Here is a 20,600-nt window from a genome sequence, read left to right as displayed (position 1 = left end):
GTAATCACTGTACTTTTGCTTGCATCTGTGTCAAAATATGGTGCACAATTTTTGCAGGAAAGTTAGCTTCCTGTGTTACATTCCTAAATCCTTCACAGACTCTTTAGTAACATTTTCTCCCATTCAGCCTGGGACCTCTAAATTTGGAAAAGTGGAATAGATTTGGGAATCAGCAGACTGAGAATATGTTCTTGTAGATACCAGAGAGGAAATTCATTTCACATTAGAGTCTAGATTTGCTGAACAAGTTGGCATTGATGTCATACAAGTTACAAGACTAAAATGCTTTCATCACTGGTGTACAAACTTGGAATGCTTGAACTTGAGCCCCAGTTGACAACTTTCCTTCAATGTGATGAAAATTAGCTAGGGTAATGGTTCTTGCTACTATTGCTGTGTGTTAACAGCTGTAACTTATTCCCAGGGCCTCCTATCAGATTGATGGATGGTGAAAATAAGAAAGAGGGCCGCGTGGAGATCTTTATCCATGGCCAGTGGGGGACAATTTGTGATGATGGATGGTCCGATAAGGATGCAGCTGTGGTATGTCGACAACTTGGCTTCAAGTAAGAGAAATTATTTAATAGTCCTTAAATACTTTATCTGGTTTCCATACATTCTTGTCTATAGATTGTGCAAGTTCATAGAATTAAATGTTGGGCCCCTCCAGACTGGCGTTTATTGTGGTGTGGGTGTATTTGGCAACATGTTACTGACACAATGATAGTACATCGGTAGTAGATTTGTTCTGCTTTATTAGTTATTTTGTGATGCTTCCCCAGTTCTAACACATTCTTGCTGTTTGGAGGGGCTGAAGCACAACAAAATTGGATTAAAACAACAACTAAGAACACTCGTGGCATGAAAATTTGTGGGATTTCAGCAGCAAGCTGCAGGATTTGCACTGATTAGAAATGGAACTAGATTCAAGTAGTATTGAAAGCAGGGTCACATATGGTCACCCCAATTGCAACATGAGCACAAATCATTATGCAATGAAAAGTATATCTGGAGTGGACCATTGACCATTTAATGTGCAATTATTAATCTTATTTTTTTATTTATTTAATATGACACCCTTCATCACAGTTAGTTGGATCACAATTAAATCCCATTGAAATCAAATGCTAATATCACCCCCATTTATTTTAGTGGGCATAAAGCATGACTAATTTAGTATTGCTGCAATCCATGGTTTTTATTTAATTCTATAACACCATTATTAATAAGCTGCACTCAGCTCTGGTGAGTTATCTGGGGTGGGGCTGTTTCTTTGAGCAACAGACCTCACTTGAAATATGACATATTTCAACTTGCCTTTAAAACTCCATTCAGTTTCAAGACAGGACTTTACATTGTGTTATAAAATAAAGCAACCTTCCTGAAGAGGTTAAAATACTTTTCATGCTGGAGCTGCCAAGGAGCTTTTCTCCAGCACAATATAAACAGATTTTCGAAACTTGCCAAGAGTATCAGTGTAACAGGCTTCATATGAAAGAAGCATAATGTAGTTTATATGTTGCTCATGTGCCGCCCGTTAGATTGATTCAATGCCTTCTGGTGCTTGATCACAAACTGTAGCAACATTTATGGGGCATTTCCAAACAACAAAAGATGACAAGTTTAGTAGCATGCATGACAACACCAGAAGGCATTGCTAGTAATTTTGCCTGAAACCACAGGAAAAATGACCAGCAGATGTAGTACAATTTGCATTGTTATTTTCATCATGGTGAGCACACCAAGTTGCCCCCATGTATCACTCAGAGAAGGAGCTGCAAGGAATATGCTTCCCTTTCCCTGCAAGGAAGTATACTGTGTTCCAACTGGTAGTTGTCCAGGGACTTCAAAGATTAAGGGAAGCATGTTTCTATGTCTGTCACCAGCCAAGGCACTCTGGACCACTGGGATGCTGCCTCCCTTGCTTTCCTGCCCCATCCATTAGCTACTTCAGTGCCTGCTTTCCTTTCACCTCCTGATTCCCTTTCCATTAAAAAATTAAAAATCTTTTTGTATCATGGCAATAAATTGTGAGCCTGCAGGCAAGGACTGCCTTGTCTTTTAACATATATATACTGAACTTCTAAAATCCTAAAAAGCATAACAACACAGTTGTCTCTACCTTTTTTTTCTGATTTGGACATAGCTATAATGCAAGAGTATGGTCACAGGATGCATGACAGAAACTTTGAACAAGCTTGAAGTGTGATTTAGCAGGAAAATTACATTTTGCTCTTCAAGGTACAGCACTCCCCTAAGTCCTGTGTGTCAGTCAAACTGCACATTATGTTGGACATGTAGCCTGCAGCTGCATATGCGATTTTTCTTAGTCAAAAGTAAGTGTGGAGGCCCAGGTCTAGATCAGAAGCACGGTGCATGTGGAGGGGAGGTTTAATCCTCCCTTTCACCAGCTGAAACTTCTACCTGCACCAGGCCCCCAGCCCAGCAGTTACTGATAGTAAAACACCTCCCATTCATGCCCATGGGGACTTCTTTACTATCAGTAACAGTTATGTGCAGAGGAAGGAGGATTAAACCTACCCTCCCAATGGTAACTTTTGTGTAAGAAAAAAGTTGCATAAATAACTGCAGGCTACATACCGCGAGCGACGCTGTGGGTTAAACCACAGAGCCTAGGACTTGCCGATCAGAAGGTTGGCGGTTCGAATCCCCGCAACGGGGTGAGCTCCCGTTGCTCGGTCCCCGCTCCTGCCAACCTAGCAGTTCGAAGGCACGTCCAAGTGCAAGTAGATAAATAGGTACTGCTCCAGCGGGAAGGTAAACGGCGTTTCTGTGCACTGCTCTGGTTCGCCAGAAGTGGCTTAGTCATGCCGGCCACATGATCCAGAAGCTGTACGCCAGCTCCCTCGGCCAATAAAGCGAGATGAGCACCACAACCCCAGAGTCAGCCACGACTGGACCTAATGGTCAGGCGTCCCTTTACCTTTACCTTACGTACTAGACAGCAGCCTGCAGACTACATACTAAACCTCTGGTAGCGGCAATGGGAGGATAATCACATAGTGGTTCTAATAAAAGAAAAAAAGTTGCATTAAAACAAATGCCTTTCAAAATACCCTAAAAACATAATTTCAACCTGAAATAGTGAACATATTTACATAATTTTCTGGTTTGTTTTCTTGGCACAATCTGCTGGTTGGAGTCTTATCAGCTATTCAGCAATTTCATGTCATTTGCCATGTATGCAGCTCATTTGCCCTCATTTTTATCTCATACTAGAGTCCACAATGAACATCCTGAATTTCTCTTATATCATCCTTATGGTTAGTAAAGTTCAGTGAGTTTGTGTTGCAGGATATCCCTATTAGGTTTTGTGCCATTTTGATTTACATTGCTTGGGAAAGGAATTTGCCTTGTGTTATCTTGTCTTTCCCATAGGACCATATTTAATACATGATGAAGACTTTTCCTCCCTTTGTTTACACATGCTAAGTTATGCTGTGGGAAGTAATATTTCTTGCAAGGGAAAAGAGAGGAGTTTCCTTCTATTTCCACACATTTTTCTTGAATGTCCAGCTTAGCAAATATATTCCTTACTTTCACAGCTAGTGTGCAGTGTGATCACCCCCAATTTCCAGCTGTTTCTAGTTCAGAAGAACTGGGCCAGATGCCTCCAGTCATCATCAACATATGATAAACAAAACAGGCAGGGTTTAAGTTTGATGCAATCAGTTGCTGTTAGCTGAATTTCTTAAGTGTGGTAGAAAGCTTGAGTAACTGAGTGCTTAAATACTCAGGAAAATTGGGCAGCGGGGCCACAACAGAGATGCGTTGCACTGTTGGTAGCAAATATTAGATTTTAATACGAAGAGCCAGAGAATTGCAGAAGAAGCAAAAGACTGGATAGAAATTGTTGTGCCTCAATACAAGCTGATATAGTTTCCCCCAGGAATGCTGTGCATGGGATTGTACATGGCTTATATCTCATGGGTGGGATTCAGGGTTTTTATTCTGCTCACTTTTTATTCAGGGTGCCTGAGGAGTTTGGAGAGTGTCATTTGTTCTATTCTACAAATCTCTCTGGTGGTCAGCATTCAGTACCACCAGAGAATCAGTTGAGAAGCATGACTGGTTTATGTGGAGGTTATAGGACAGGTTATATGACAACCCCACACTTTCTATTGCATTACCCCATTGGTTTCCTTAACACAAAGTGTGGGCTTGTTGCACCAATGTGTGCCAGAGTCCTTTAAGCCACTTTAATTGAGCAAACTTAAATGTTGCAGTATGCAATGGAATCCCTCCCACAAAAGAGTGCAAGTCTGGCGGGGACCTAAGCTAAACATCTGATGACAATCATGTTTTCATGTGAACACTGAAACATAGGACTGGTGTAGCTTCAAAACTGGCTTTCTTAAATTCAGTTGAGAGACAGATTGTGTATTGCCATGAAATGCTGAAAAGTCCAAAATGCTACTGTTCATGCCACATTTTATTAAATACAATAATGGAAAAAAGCTTGCCCAGCTTTGAGGAAATGTGCATATAATAAATTCATTCTCTTTTTAAATTCCACTATATATCACTTATGTGGTCTAGGAGCTTCAACATTTCCCAAGAAAAACAATCTAAAGCAAACAAATTCCTCACCTTACTTATGGTGGCTCAGATATAAATCACAGCTATGTATGGAAAACCTAGAGGGTCTTGAGGTTTCTTTAAATACCTCTGATTTGCACTTGTGCCACTTAAACTGAAGAAATTAACTTATTTGGTAAAAATCCAGAGAACTTGTCAGCATGTATAAATACTTACAGTACATTTAATGAATGAACCACACAATCCTACTTGCAGAAGCCAGAAATGGAACCTGGGACCTTTCACTTGTAAAATATGCACTACAGCTAAGCTACAGCCCTTCTTAAATGCATGGCTGCCATGAAAATTAGCAGCCCTGTGTCTCCTGACCCCCTTCCCCTCCATGGCTATTGCATCTAATCCATGCCTCCGTAAGTTAGACAGATGACTACTGTGGACAGAATCTCTTCTGCACTGGCACCAAGACTGTGTACCTTCCTTTTTAGGCATATTTGCCTGCTGCCATTATTATCAGAAGGCTAAAACTGTTCTATTCATCTGACTCACTGATACACTTAATATTGATTTCCTTATCATTGCTGTGAGTCTTTTACATTTTATGTTTTTCTGATGTTTTGTTTTTCTTTCCCTGCTGTTTGGTTTTTCTGTTTCATATGTTCTCAAGTTGTTAGATTTGTTCTATAGTTGGTATTTATATTGTTGTATCTTTTGTTCATAAGTTGGCTTGAGAATCAAAATGGTGGAAAGCTGAGGTATAAATATTTTAGTCAAATAGAATTTACTTGTGTTCAGATGTCATGACACTCGGTGTCCCCACCAACCTCTGCTCTTGGCAGCCAATGACATGCTGCAGGCATGAGCAATTGCTGAATGCCAAGACATGCATAAGTTCTACTAGACAATGCAAAGGTAGAGAGTGGTGATTAGACCATGTGGAGGAGCTTGACGCATGGCCGCCATGCATTCACATAATGAATCATTTGTCTTTGCTATCCAACCCCAAAATCACGTAGAACTAACTGTGTGGCTCTGTATTGTGTTCTTTGGCATTAGATTTCTGGAAGAATACTGAAATTTGTAGATTGCATCAGTGGAATGGAAAGAAACGTTGGTTGCATGCATGATTGCCAAAGTTTGGTAGACTTTCTAAATATTAAGATGATGATGTTCCATAAAAAATAAATCCAAGTAACTGGACTGAAAAAGCTTATAGATTTGGCTATCTTCCTAAACCTCAGTTAATATTTTACACCTGTACATTAGTGAGCTTGCTGTAGTCACAGATTAATATTTATACAGTAGTGGGAAAATGTAACATAAAATGTAGTAAGTACTTTTGATATCATAAAAATGTCAGCCAATGAAAACATGACCAAGACATAGCAGCAATGGAAAGAACATGCATGTGTTAAATAAACAAGGTTATAAAGTAAACATTATAGCACAAAAAGCATTCCTTTGGTGCTTTAAATTACATCGCCCTCTTATATGTGATGGGGGAATACCTGTGTGTAATTTGGGCATGTAGTGGAAATTTATTCTAATACCAAATGTTCTTTATATGTCCATTGAGAACTCTTTATTTTGAATGTAGTGTTGCTCTCTAAAACTATTGCAATCTGCATCATGTTATACTTTAGCCACCAAACAGTGTCTAACAGAGAGGAGCCTCTATCTAGATTAAAATCAGAGTGAAGCCTGCAATCCTGTATATATTTACTTGGTACTATGTCTCACTGAAGTCATAAAAGCATGAATAGGAGTTGTTCAGCTCAAACATGTCTGTCCATGGTTTGCTTTGAGATGCCTTATATGGTAGCCCAGCAAATACAGCTGGGGCTTATGAAGAAATCCATGTTACGTAGGAGTCTATCTTAAGATAACATTGCACAGGAAGCTCTAATAACAAGGCCTCTTGTTCTAGCATGAAATGCCCCCAGGTTTTCAGAGTAAAAGAAATCACTTTTCTTGATTAAGCAAGAGCCAATGTTGTTGAACATTGTTGTGTTTCTGGAGATGCTCCACAGGATGCCGTATTAAGCAATTTGTAGTTATCTGGATTTACTCAACGGCCATATATGATGGTCATTAGCATGAAAAATAAATATGGAAGGGCTCTGAGTCACTTTGGTTTATGATATATATGCAATAATAAGTTGTATTTAAGGATAGATTAAGCAATGGCTGTTCAATATGAACTAATTTCCTTATGGTACCCAAGGAAATTGAGTTGTTAAATAGCCTTGGATGGATCTTGAAAAGAAGTGCTTAACTTTGGATTCCAGCAGTAGATGTAACTTTAAAAAGGTCTCCTGCACTTTGTCACTGTCTGGCAGACTTAGCTCATATATGGGGGAAAACAGCTGTCAGGGAGTTGAACATTCCTTGCAATATCTGCAATCTATATAATTGTTCATGGGTGAAGGGGGGTGAGAGAGAACTTGGAACAAGAAGAGGCATGTAGTTTGTGGCTAACGAGTTAAACAAATAATCTTAGGTCCATTTTGTGAAGATGGACGGATAGCGCTGCTTAAGGTCATTATTCTTTGGGTTTCCTTGCTATACATGTGCAACTCATACAAATTCAAATTTCTAGGCTCTTTCATTCTTTGTTATGGACCATTGGGGTTTTCTGAAATTTTGTTTGCATTTGTTTTATTGGACTTTTGATTATCTATTTGTCCCTTTTCACAAATAAGTTTTAAAGTGACTTGCAACAAAAGTAACATTCAGAAATGTAATACATAGCAAACTTATCAATTAATACAGTACCTCTAACTAAAAGGGTTCATCCACAATAGTCAATTGTATATCTTGCCCCATCCCAAAAAAGGAGGGACTCTAAACTAGCCCCCGAAACCCCATTCTCCTTTGCTACCCAAACCTCTCCAAAGGCCTCAGCTTAGTAGTATTTTTACCTGTATTGTTGGTTTTAGTGTTGAACGGATCCAATTGACCAGGTGTGCCAACTCTAGGGGGGCGAGGTATCTTCGCTCCCCCACCTCAATATTTGTTGGAAGGGGGCTGGGCCCCTCAATGTTGTGGGGGCTGACGAGGTTGAGCGTGGAGCCAAGTGCAGCACACCTCCAGTGACTGGCTCCCCCTTAATGCTCAGTCTCCTCCAGACATTGCGATGACATGACATGACCTCACACATTCGCAATGCACGTCTGGGCCCTGTCAATATTGGGGGCATCTTGGTGTCTCTGCAGTTGATTGAACTGTATAAAAGAGTTGCCTCTAATGTTAGTTGTACTAGAGTATACCCATTTAAATGTATGGAGAACATGACTAACTTAGGTCTATTAATTTCATTTCATTAGCAAAACTTAGTTGAATACAATCAATATGTTCATGTCCCGGGAACTGGTGAAAAATTCATGTTATAAAACTTTTTAATGGAGTGCACTGGATTTTTGTTTTCATAGAGGGTATTTTAAGCATGCTTCAAACCATCAAGGCATATACTGTGGCACAATCCTATTTAACCTTTATACGAAACTGCCAGAAGCTGTCATCCAGAGTTTTGGGGATAAAGTATGTTGACCAACCCAGCTCCCTCTTGCCATTCCAGCAGAATCAGGAGAAGCTGTTTGTTTAAGGTATTGGACTGATACGTGGAATCAGTAATGGGCTGGATGAAGGTCAGTAAACTTAATATGAATCCTGACAAGGAGATACTGCAGATTGGTGGCTCTGGGCAGCAGGCAAGCTACTTGCTCTGGAGGGGGTAGCACTCCCTCCCCCCAAAAAAGAGCAGGTGTGTAGCTGATTCCAACTTATGCAGGTGCAGATGGAATGATTTTTACTCTGTAGGTCATACAGTTCATAATTTTAAGAGCTGATATAAACCAATGTATTAATTATGACTAAAGTAATACTTTGGCTTATATTAACTTCATAAGGACTAAGCAAAATGGCATCTGCCCTTGAAAGGAACTTTTTTTTTATAAGCAGTGCTGTCTGCGATTGTATAGGGTATTTTGGGGGGATGGGAGGTAGCTTTCACCCATAAAAACTGCTTGCATGGTTTGCCTAATAATTTGCAAAAGTCAGCAAGTCAGAACGGATGTCTCCCTTACCTACAGTAGGGTTAAATTTATCAGCCTCTTGAACACTAAAAAAGGACATCTGCAATGCACATTTAGATGCTGAGATTGAGAACTCTCCATAGAACTGTGTGTTTTATTCACTTAGATAATGTGGACATCCTAAGAGAACACTATGATTGCAGACTGGTTTCCTGTATAGTAAGTGCCTTATACTAAGGTTTATAGCCAATCTAGGATTGGCAGGGACAGCAAAAACATTTTATAGTATATTTCCCCAACTTCAAATTATGCTGCGTGATTCCTGGCTGAGAAACAGTGAAACTGTAAGAATGAAATAATTTTAATCCTGGAGTATTCATTTCTTTCTGTTTATACAAGTTGGTTGGAAGTGAGTTTAATAATGTTGGCAGATGACACAAGTCTTTGTAAAAGACACATGATGAAGCTTGCAGTGACCGATGAGTACACAATAAGTTTGATTTATAATTGCTCTCTGGGAAAGCAGCATCTCACATTATATCACATTCTTCCCTTACAAACTGATAAATGTAGACTTGATATTACAGTATATGATACCCAAACATGGTTTAAGAAGCAGTTGAACATGAAAATGTTAGATGTTGACCAAAGGAACAGCATAATGGGCTGGATCCAGACATGACTCCCATCAGAAGTGGGGAGGTAACTTTTGTTGATTTTAGACTAGTGTGGGAATGGTGCAAAAGTTGACTTCTCACACTTTGCCACTGGATCCATGGACAGAAGGAGCTGTTCAGTTTGCAGAAGCTGAAGTATAGCTACTCAGATGATAAAATAAGTCTTCTTGTCAGATACCTGTGACCTAGCTCCTACAAGCAACAGATGAAATGGGAAATCTGTTTTTCAACTGTAGCGTTGCAAACTGCAGATAGGGATTGGCATGTCTGAAAAGGAAAAAAAGTCCCTGCATATAGAAAACTGGATGTCAGAAAGAAGGGTTCTCAACCAACTTTCTTCCTGGCATGTTAGATTTCTACACGCAGGGGATGTTTCGTTTGGAGGAGCATTTAAACCTCTTGCAAGCTGAAGTAGTATGCCTCAAACATAAGTTTATCATCTAATCGGCTGCTTGTGGCGACTGGTGTTGCTTGTGTCAGTACAAAATTAAATGGGCTTTTGTTGGGGCCCTGTATACTGCTTATTAATTATTTGATGTGCAATATTAATTATTTATTTCAGAGTGCCTTATTTGTAGGCAAGGTTTGCAGCAAAAAGTAGCATAAGGATTCTTCCCTGTGTGAATGAGTTTAGCTTCCTAGAAGAGTCACACTATAAAATACATTATTTTTAACTCACACAGCTGCTGATTTTATGCAAAGATTAAACGGATTAAGGAAAATATATAGCTTGCAGATCCCAATATGTTGCAGTTGAACCAGTTTATGTTGGATAACATTATGATGTATGAATACTGCATAGTACTGTGCAAGGATATGTGATGCTTTATGAAACAGCCCTAAGATCTGTTGGGCTAACAAAAAAGAAGAAGAAAAGTGCAAGATCACCAACTGCAATATTGTATTTACAATGAGCTGTTAATGCAGGTGGATATGTTGACCCATTTCACACATCATGATAAACTGTAGTTAATGCTTAGTGTAAATGCCCAAGAGGCTCTCTTCACAACACTTCTCTAGCCAGTAAGAGCAACATAGCATGATTCCTGACTTAAGTGTTATGGCCAAACTAGGGATCATGGTTTGTTGTGGTCAAACAATTAATAAGCAAAGAACAAACCTTGGTGTAACAAAATATGATCTCTGGTTTGGATGTAATGCTAAGTGAGGAATTGTGGTTTGTTGGACCTGCTGGATAAGAGGAGAGGTGCAAAGTGGGGGCCTCTTGTGCATTTATGGTAAACTATTACTGTATTGGCCTGAATATAACCCTCACCTTTTCCCCAAATTCTGACCATGAAAAGTGACTTTTATGATATTCCTGCTGAAACAGACATATGGTAGGATGGAATGGGTGTGAGTGCCTGCAGAATTTTAAGCGAGTGGCTTATATTCGGGCTGGCTTATATTCAGGCCAATACGGCAACTATGGTTTACCATTACTGCTACTGTCATGACCATAGCTGCTGTTTTTCTCAGTGTAGATGGATTTCAATGAGTAGTTGGACTGGACATCCTGTTGTGGTGTGGTTTGATCTGAAGTGAACTGTTGCTATTAATTTTCAAAACCATTGATGTGCCTACTAATTACAGATGTTTATATTTTCCTATAGCAGGCAATATTAAAGATGGAAGATAATTTCTATTGAACCTCAATTCTATTGTTCCTCTAGTGTCTTAATTAAAAAGTCACCTTTAAATTTTTCCTGTTTCTAGAGGTTCTGCACGAGCAAGGACCATGGCATATTTTGGAGAAGGAAAGGGCCCCATCCATGTGGACAATGTGAAATGTACAGGAAATGAAAGATCTCTTGCTGACTGCATTAAACAGGATATTGGCAGACACAATTGTCGTCATAGTGAAGATGCGGGGGTGATCTGTGACTACCTTAGCAAGAAGGCACCTGCAAACAGTAATAAAGGTGAAGTGGGTATTATATTGATTTCTTCAGTGCTTGCTGGAAGGAGGAAAAAATATATTGATGTGGATTGTGTGTTTCTTTTTAATAAAAAAGGTACAGAAGTAGTGGGTCAGCCCTAGTAATGGCATACAGAAAACAAGCCAACACTTCAAATAGTGCTCTGCTGTTTCCTGATGGGAGACTCTAATGTCTATGATTTCATTCCTGCATAGATTCTCTTTCTTCTGTGTGTGGTTTGAGGTTACTGCATCGTCGGCAGAAGCGGATCATTGGAGGGAAAAATTCTTTAAGGTAAATGGAGCAATTTTTTAAAAATGATACTTGGGCAAAAAGCTATTAGCTTGGATTCAAAGAACCAGAGTGTGAAAAGGTGATGGCCTTAGCTCAGTCATAGGGCACACACCTTGCTTGCAGGTGGTCCCAGGCTCATTTCTTGTCATTTCCAGGTGAGATGCAGGGACAATCTTGTTTGCAACAAAACATGTAACTCAAGAAGAGCTAGTTTTATTGGTTTACAATAGGAGAAAAGACTGCCGCTTGCCGAATAATTTATAAATGTAATCTTAATTCAGAATATCACTTAACAAGTCTCATCAGTTCATGTCGCTGAACAGATTTTGCAGCTCCTGCGGGGGAGAGAGGTAAGCTGCAGAACTACTGAAAACAAAGCACAAGAGAAGGTGCTGTATCAAAGAGAAGGCGCCAGTTGCTACTCCACATAGACCCTTATATTGCATGGAATATTAAGTTGAATTATTTTTGTTCTCTTTCTAGAGGTGGATGGCCCTGGCAAGTTGCTCTGCGCTTGAAATCATCCCATGGTGATGGAAGATTGCTGTGTGGTGCCACTCTCATCAGCAGCTGCTGGGTGCTTACGGCAGCACACTGTTTTAAGAGGTACCATTGCATGATTTGCAGGTGGCTATGTATTGGTCATTAGTATAGGAAGGAGACCAGTGCAAGGAAGACAAAGACCCTACTGGCAGTTAATTTTGAGATTCAGCCAAGAGCACTGCATGTCCAGCCATTCCAGGCTAGTGCAGAAACATTAATTGGGTCCTTCAGTCAGGATTTGAATTTGCTCAGCAGCAACCCAGTGAGACAGAGTAAAGCATGACCAGTGATCAAAACCAGGCTCAGTATTGTAGTAAATGAATAAATAATTTTATTAGTGTTACAATGCTTCACTTAAGGCATATAGAAAATGTCATTTTGAAAATTGCAGAAAGTTAACTATCAGCAGTGAAATACAGTAGGAAATAATCCATAATAATGACACAATTCATCATAATTTAATTAGTTCATAAACTAACAGTTGTATTTACAAATCAAGCAACCAGTTACATAGCGCAACAGAACCACCAGGTTCTCAAGGTACTAAGCATTTTGAAATAAAGTTGATCATTGCCAGTCCAGGACAGTAAGTTTATATATTGTGCCTTTCAACTGGGCAAAAGCTTGTGACTGGCTGACTCGGTTACAAAGTCCATGGTAAGTTCAAGCAACTGATGAGTGGGCAGCCCTGTGGAGGATGGCGGAGCTCAGCATCCTGCCTTCTAAACAGATCCTGTTCTCAACCTGATTTAGATTTTGAAATTCCCTTAACAGTCAACATCATTGGGGTTAAAAAAAGAGTAATTGTCTTCTTGCTTCTAGTGCATATAAAGCTACCTTGTAGGTAACAAACGTTGGCTACTGGCTACATTGGCCTCCCGTCCGCACTCACTCCCTGTCCAAATTCAGAGGATCAGAAATAAAGTGGAAGTTGATGTAGTAGTTTAAAATAACTTAAGCATAGATCATAGAATATGTGTGAAGTGGATCTACTGTACAAGCATGGTATGTAGTCTAGATGTCTTAAAAGCTTTGTCATAGTACAGCATCATTCAAACTTGACTGAGATGAATAGAACTTCCTCTTAAAATGATGAAAAGTTACTAAATATGCAGAGTAAAGAGAGACAAATTTAACAGCAAGTTTCTCTAGTTGCATTGCATTTCTGCCTTTGGGACCCACTTGAGAAAGCTGAGACTGTGGTGAAAGGGCTGAGCCAGTCGCAAAATGTTGGCAGATGCAGGCAGTTTGGCATAATCAGCTAGCAAGCACTGACACCATTTTCTACCAATATCAAATTCACCTTTGGAAATTGTTAAGTTTCTTTCCCACAGCGTTTTTCTTTGCAATGAGTTCCATAGCTCAGCTCTTGCAACTTCCTGTAGGGCAATTGTGTTTCACAGTGATGGTTATTATCAGTCTGTCAGTGACTACTTAATACAAGAAGTCTCAGAGGAGGCTGTATGCATGCTTACAGTGGTGCTTATGTTTACAATAGTCTAGAGAGTGTGTAAAAATTGGCTAAGGGACTGGTAACTTCAGCCAAATTGTTATCCTCTTAGTATATAATCTCACCCGCTGAAGAGATGATGTGGGGAGTGGAATTCGACAGGGAACCTAATCCGTTCCTGTATCAGGATGCTTTTTAAACTCCATTTATACATCTGCTCTGTGAATAATCTGCCGCATGGTAGAGCATGTACACATAAAACGCTCTGCAGCCTTTACTTTTCGGCTTTCTTCCTAAACCAGTGTGAGTTCACCGCAAAAGAACAACTGTGCTATCTCTTATTTCCCAGCCTACACATGCGGTGCTGTTTCAGGACATTGCATTGACAGAAAGCACCTTAGCTAGGCCAGATACTGAAAAAGAACTACAACAGATTTCCAGCACTGAGGAGCTCATGTAGGACCCATACTCTGGAGTTTCGAAATTCTGCAGCACTTAGGTCACACAATATTATTTGCATATTCTCATACAAGCATACACACAAATGTCTCCTAATCTGTCCTAGTCATTTGTCACCCAAAATCTGCCAAATTATACAAAATGTAATCTGTTCTATACAGCAGTGTAGCTAGGCGCTAGGGCAGATGTAAGCCGCACGATGCCTTTTCGGGCAGCGCAGAGCTTGCAATGCAGTCTGCCCACTGCCTCTCCATCAGCTGTTTCGGGCAGTGCAGAGACGTGTGGCTCGGATACACTGCAGGCCCCGTGGTAAGTGCAACCCCCCACGGTGTGGCGCCCACTGTGCCTTGCCCCCCCCCCCAGCTATGCCTCTGGTTCTATATATCTGTATCCGAAAGGCTGCCTCTATTTTACAGATTTTTCCAAACTGCAAATGGTAAATATACCTTTGCTTTATGGGAAACGATAGCCTAGTGGGGAATTTTTTATTGACTAGTGCAGGAAACAAAATCGCTTTACTTGTCCACATATAGGCAATTTCAGAGGGACGCTGGTGGCACTGTGGGTTAAACCACAGAGCCTAGGACTTGCCGATCAGAAGGTCGGCGGTTTGAATCCCCACGACAGGGTGAGCTCCCGTTTCTCGGTCCCCGCTCCTGCCAACCTAGCTGTTCGAAAGCACGTCAAAGTGCAAGTAGATAAATAGGTACTGCTCCGGCGGCAAGGTAAATGGTGTTTGCGTGTGCTACTCTGGTTCTCCAGAAGTGGCTTTGTCATGCTGGCCACATGACCCAGAAGCTGTACGCCGGCTCCCTCGGCCAATAAAGCGAGATGAGCGCCGCAACCCCAGAGTCGGTCACGACTGGACCTAATGGTCAGGGGTCCCTTTACCTTTATATAGGCAATTGCAATGAGAGCTTTTTGCTGCATCATTAAGTACTGAAGTTTAATTCAGCTCTTCTTGTATTCATTACTGTGAACAACTATCCTTCATTCTTCAAAGAAGATTGAAGCAAAGCCACAAGCATTGCCAGAAGGGAGACAAGCCACCTCTTTGCTGTGGGTGTCAGAACAGATCATTTGTGATTGAGTCAAAGTATTCTATTGATTTCTCTCATTCAGATGGTAGAGTTCCTACAAGTAAATTAATGTCAAGATTCTAGGCTGACAGGTCACTGGAAAACACATTTCCATAGTATTTGAAGCTTATTCACACCACTATTGGCATGAAATTATTTCTTAAATTGTAACAGCCAGCACAGAAACCTGAAATATACGATATGGTGAGATTCATAAATGTATACCAATGAATACTTAGCTTATCATTCTCAAAATTGTCGTTCTTATGTGAAAAAATAATTTTAGAACACCTTTCTAAATAGTGGGAGAGAACACTGAGAGTATCAGAAGTTAGAAATTTCATTGCAAATGAACTTAGGAAATGTGTTTTCCCTCCCTTCATATTATATATCAGGAATACAAATCTCAAACTGGAAAATCAATTGTATTGGGGCAGCAATGCTATTTTTACCTTTAGCTCAGCTGCTTAGATTAAGTCACAAGGACTCCCATGAATGATAGCCACAATTTAGATATATGTGAGTATGCTGTGTGAAGGATTTTTATCTTTCTGAAATATCAATGATTCTACAAGTCCTTGCTGTCCTTCACACCATCCTGTGAGAAAACTGTATGTATGAACCTTTTTTTAAAGGTGTCAACATAATTTTTGAATCTCCTTTTTTCTTAAAAAAAGCATGCCTTTGTTTCAACTCAGAAGATAAATCCTGAAAACAATCTTTGACCAGTTAGGAAAATGACACTATTTTTCCTATGGGAAAAACGTGCTCATGTTTTGTTTTTGGTTTTTTTTAAAAATAGTATAATTAAAATACATTTTGTGGGGAGTGGGTGTTCATGATAACAAGGGTCAATCTTTCCATATTGCACTTTTTATTATTTAACATCAGCTGCATTTTTCCATTTGAATTTCCAGACAAAGGAAATACAGGGGATTTGCAAGAGAACTATACAAAATATTAGTGTTGGGAAAGGGTTTTCTGTCATGTGCCCCCATTGTTCTTTTCCTCAGTGCTAGATGTCATCCAAAACATGCAAACTCTTTAAACCACATACAATGATGTATTTATTATTGGAGTTCTTAATCCTCTAAAACGGTTTTCTTTAGTCAAAACAGAATGGACTGATTAAATAAATTGACCGTAGTTGACCAGGCCTCTGTGTTTACAGTAGCTGAAACTACTACTAAATTGTAGAGGCGCTTTTTGGTGGGGCGGGGATTTTACAAAAACCTTGAATCTTTAATGAAACTTTCCCAGTGTCTTACCAGAGAAGATCAGTCCAAAGGTGATAGCTTATTTTCTTCTTCTTAGATATGGCAATAATACTCGGAGCTATGTGGTGCGTGTTGGAGACTACCACACATTAGTGCCCGAGGAGTACGAGGAAGAAATTGGAGTACAAGAGATTGTGCAACACAAAGAATATAGGCCTGATAGCAGTGATTATGACATTGCGCTGGTGAGGCTGCAAGGACCCGAAGAGCAGTGCGCTCGCTTTAGCACCCATGTCTTGCCTGCTTGTTTGCCACTCAGACGAGAGAGGCCACAGAAAACTGCTCCCAATTGTTACATCACTGGATGGGGTGACACAGGTAAGGATTGTTTTTACAGCACAAAATAATTTTTTCCTTACTATGGTAAAATGGGCTTCTTGTCATAACTCACCTACGGGATGAGATAAAAAAATTAAAATTTTAGATTTAAACTTAAGTTTTGATCATTCAACAAGTGTACAAAATATGAAGAGAACTGAATGACACGAGGTAAAAAAGTTGGATCACTTGATATGGAATGACCCAGCTAGTAAAAGCATTTCATACAGGTCTGCCTGGATTTTTTCTTGTAATACCAACTTTTGTTGTTGCTTAGATATGGCAGGTGCTAATTTTTCTATTCTAATGGTGCTCAATGTGTTGCAGTGGATTGTCTAAAATTGTTATGCTGTATCCCACCTTGGGGGATGCGGGTGGCGCTGTGGGTTAAACCACAGAGCCTAGGACTTGCCAATAAGAAGGTTGGCGGTTTGAATCCCCACGACGGGGTGAGCTCCTGTTGCTCGGTCCCTGCTCCTGCCAACCTAGCAGTTCAAAAGCACGTCAAAGTGCAAGTAGATAAATAGGTACTGCTCCTGCGGGAAGATAAACGGCGTTTCCGTGCACTGCTCTGGTTCGCCAGAACTGGCTTAGTCATGGTGGGCACATGACCCAGAAGCTGTACACTGGCTGCCTCGGCCAATAAAGTGAGATGAGCGCCGCAACCCCAGAGTTGGTCACGACTGGACCTAATGGTCAGGGGCCCCTTTACCTTTACCTATCCCACCTTGGCAACTTCTGGTTTAAGGGAATTGTTTGCACAAGTCTCAGAGTCAAGTATTCCTGCACAGAATTTTAAAATACTGCAAAAAGTTGCCTTCTATTGCTAGTGAGGTGGCTTGGGAGAGATAAATGAAAGGTATGGGTTCCATTGCATCCACATACTTTTTTATTATAGTTTTTGTCCATTTTTTCCTATAGAAAGATGGCCGGAAATAACCTAATATATACCGTAGTTTTGTGGTATCTCCCTCCAAAAAACCCAACGTCAATTACAAAGACCCTACTAAGTGTGAAAACAATGCTACATGGCAATTGACTGGCGTAGAAATAACATGTCTGGAGGGAATGCAGAAGACTGCAATAATTCTAACACACATTTCACATTCAATATGTCAAAGCCTGTATTTTTCTTCCACAGGAAGAGCTTACTCAAGAACGTTGCAACAAGCTGCCATCCCTCTGCTTCCTAAAAGAATCTGTGAAGAGCGCTATCGGACAAGGTTCACAGGAAGGATGCTCTGTGCTGGTAGCCTCCAAGAGCAGAAGCGTGTGGACAGCTGCCAGGGAGACAGTGGTGGGCCGCTCATGTGTGAACGCCCTGGAGAAAGTTGGGTTGTATATGGGGTGACCTCCTGGGGTTATGGCTGTGGAGTCAAAGACTCTCCAGGTGTCTACACCAAAGTTTCCTCCTTTGTACCTTGGATAAGAAGTGTGACCAAACTATGACCATGCTCGCGTCCCTGACCCCTAACAGCACAGTCAGTACAAAGCTGTACACATTTTTCTGTGTATGCTTATTTTGTTGGATAATATGGTAGTTCATCTTAAAGTAATGTTGACTTACATTGAAACACGGGGGGAAGTAATACTTATTGTGTCCCTCTCATCCATGAAATCCCCAACGAATAGCACATTTAAATAATTGCACAAATAGTTCTCGATATACATATGAACATGACCTGTCCTATTTAAATGTGTAAAGTGGTAAAAGATCAATGCGCAATATCCATATACAAGATTTTATGAGAATACACTTTTTAGACAGAGTAAAATAAAGCTTCACCAATTTACTCATCACACTGGCTTGTAATATATATAGCAGACAGGCCCAACTTTTTGTACTCATTTGTAAGAGCTTTTCTTTTTGCCTTTCTGCAAGGCTTCAGACATACTAGATTGTGCTTACTACTAGCTTTCCATTAGATTTACATGACCTAGAACTAAGGCTTTCTTTTCAGACAACAAATCCTTCCATGATCCCTTTGCATGAGGCTATAGAAAAGATTTCATGACTCAAACCATTATGTAGCACCCAGAATGGACTTTAAAAATACAAAGCATCAATTTTACTTCAACCCGTTTCAAGTATAATTATAAAATAGGAAACTGCATTATTTATGAACTGTAAGACTCTATAACCATTTGTTTGTTCCAATTGAATTTTTAAAAATGTTTTTAAAGATATAGCAATAACTGTGTCAAGAGTGTATCTGAAGAAGTGTGCATGCACACGAAAGCTCATACCAAGAACTAACTTAGTTGGTCTTTAAGGTGCTACTGGAAGGAATTTTTTTGTTTTGACTATGGCAGACCAACACGGCTACCTATCTGTAACTGTGTCAAGAGGGTGATTGGTAGTTCCTAATCAACTAGTTATATACCGTACCTGTGAGATTGGTGTCTTTCCTTCACAAAATTCCTAATTGCAATGTGTCGGCCTTTGGGTGCTTCCTAGTTATGATAGGTGTGCATTTATGTACTCAGTGATGTTTCTACATGTATGGGTATGTTTTGTTGCATTTTTTACCTAATACCTCAGCATCGTTTGAAAAGCACATGGGTTTGAAAAGAACCCAGATGACTGGTTTATATGGGAAGAATGTCAATGCAATAAATATAAAACTCCCCAAGAAAAACATTTGGCCCCATATGGCAAAGTATACAAATGTGGCAAAGAGCTATGCCTAACTTAAACATAAATTTTGTGCTCTACATGGATACTTCTCCATTTATATAGCTTTCTGTAACTTTCCACTTGGTACTTGATTTTATGTTAGGCAGCCTTCACCCTTATGAAACAAAGCAGTTCTTTAATGAAATGCAAACTGCTAAATTGATTGTTTTTAATAAACAATAGCCACCTAAGTACAGGGGCTGGGATAGGTCTTCTAAAAGTATGTTGGACATTCAAGGTGCTAGGCTATTTTTCCCTTTTCAAAACTATGTTGTATTAGTTAAATCATTTTTACTAGAAATGTGATTTGAAAACTTCCTGAGTTCAACATTTTGTTTTAAACTCGGCTGACCTTACTTATCAAGCAATTTCAGTATGTCTAAGCATTTAGCAGTACTCAAAAACTTATCTAGAAAGTATGGTTTTCAATCTTATTGAAGTCTTTGTCACAATTTTATATTTTGATCAAAGCCATAAAACGTAACTTGCACAATAAAGCCTGCCATTTATTGAAGTCTTTGTTATAAGCTTAAAGTGAAGATTTCACTTTTAAGATATATATCTCAACGTGCACCTACATTTAAGTGTCAAGTAGGCAAAAATCTCAAACATTGCCTGTTGTGTTTGTCCTAGGAACAAGTAGCTAACTGTGGCCATCATTTTTCTGTATGTCCATTTGAAATCTCATTAACCTTTTGTCCTTTCGTTTAATGCTTTTGATACAGCTCTTCTAATCTTCCCCACCCAAATAAGGGAAGTCACCTATCAAAAAACTAAACCTTTCATAGGCTATTCTGTAATTTGTAAGGTTTTCACTTGGACACATGCAAAGATGCACGTGCTTGCTTCATCTTTTAGTGCTCTTCCAAGTCACAACAGTATTTGTAGAAGACTGAAGCTTTCAAAGTAATTTTAATTAAAACACAAGGTATGTGTACTGTGATTCTATCCCTTTAAAGGGACCCAAGTATGTACAAGGTTGCAATTAACTTAAGGAAATGCAAGAGCTGCTATCAGGGCAAATCACAGATATCAAAGCCCACTTTTAATTTATGTAGCCCATAGTACAGTGGTACCTCGGGTTAAGAACTTAATTCGTTCTGGAGTTCTGTTCTTAACCTGAAGCAACACTTTAGCTAATGGGGCCTCCTGCTGCACGATTTCTGTAAGCAAAGTTCTTAACCCAAGGTAATATTCCTGGGTTAGTGGAGTCTGTAACCGGAAGCGTATGTAACCCGAGGTACCACTATCTTGTGCTAACATTTCCCCATTTCAACACCACCCCCACCCCCTTGTGGACAAACCATTCACCCCTG

General features: G+C 39.8%; 1 protein-coding gene across 2 annotated transcripts in view; it reads left to right on the top strand.

Moving 5' to 3' along the window:
* PRSS12 (serine protease 12) overlaps positions 1 to 19,798 on the top strand; it is a 50,399-nt gene extending 30,601 nt beyond the window's left edge. For both annotated transcript variants that reach the window (XM_028744052.2, XM_028744051.2), the window contains 6 exons: positions 425 to 566; positions 10,985 to 11,190; positions 11,403 to 11,481; positions 11,965 to 12,087; positions 16,327 to 16,607; positions 17,749 to 19,798. In XM_028744052.2, the coding sequence (XP_028599885.2) occupies positions 425 to 566; positions 10,985 to 11,190; positions 11,403 to 11,481; positions 11,965 to 12,087; positions 16,327 to 16,607; positions 17,749 to 18,056 (1,139 nt within the window). In that variant the 3' untranslated portion in view covers positions 18,057 to 19,798. The remainder of the gene's footprint in view (positions 1 to 424; positions 567 to 10,984; positions 11,191 to 11,402; positions 11,482 to 11,964; positions 12,088 to 16,326; positions 16,608 to 17,748) is intronic.
* The last annotated feature ends 802 nt before the right edge of the window (positions 19,799 to 20,600 follow it).

Source organism: Podarcis muralis, chromosome 9 (assembly GCF_964188315.1).
Source record: "Podarcis muralis chromosome 9, rPodMur119.hap1.1, whole genome shotgun sequence".
NCBI classification, from domain to species: Eukaryota; Metazoa; Chordata; class Lepidosauria; order Squamata; family Lacertidae; genus Podarcis; species Podarcis muralis.
The sequence above is the reverse complement of the archived record's forward strand: the minus strand, read 5'-3'. Positions and strand labels throughout refer to the sequence as shown.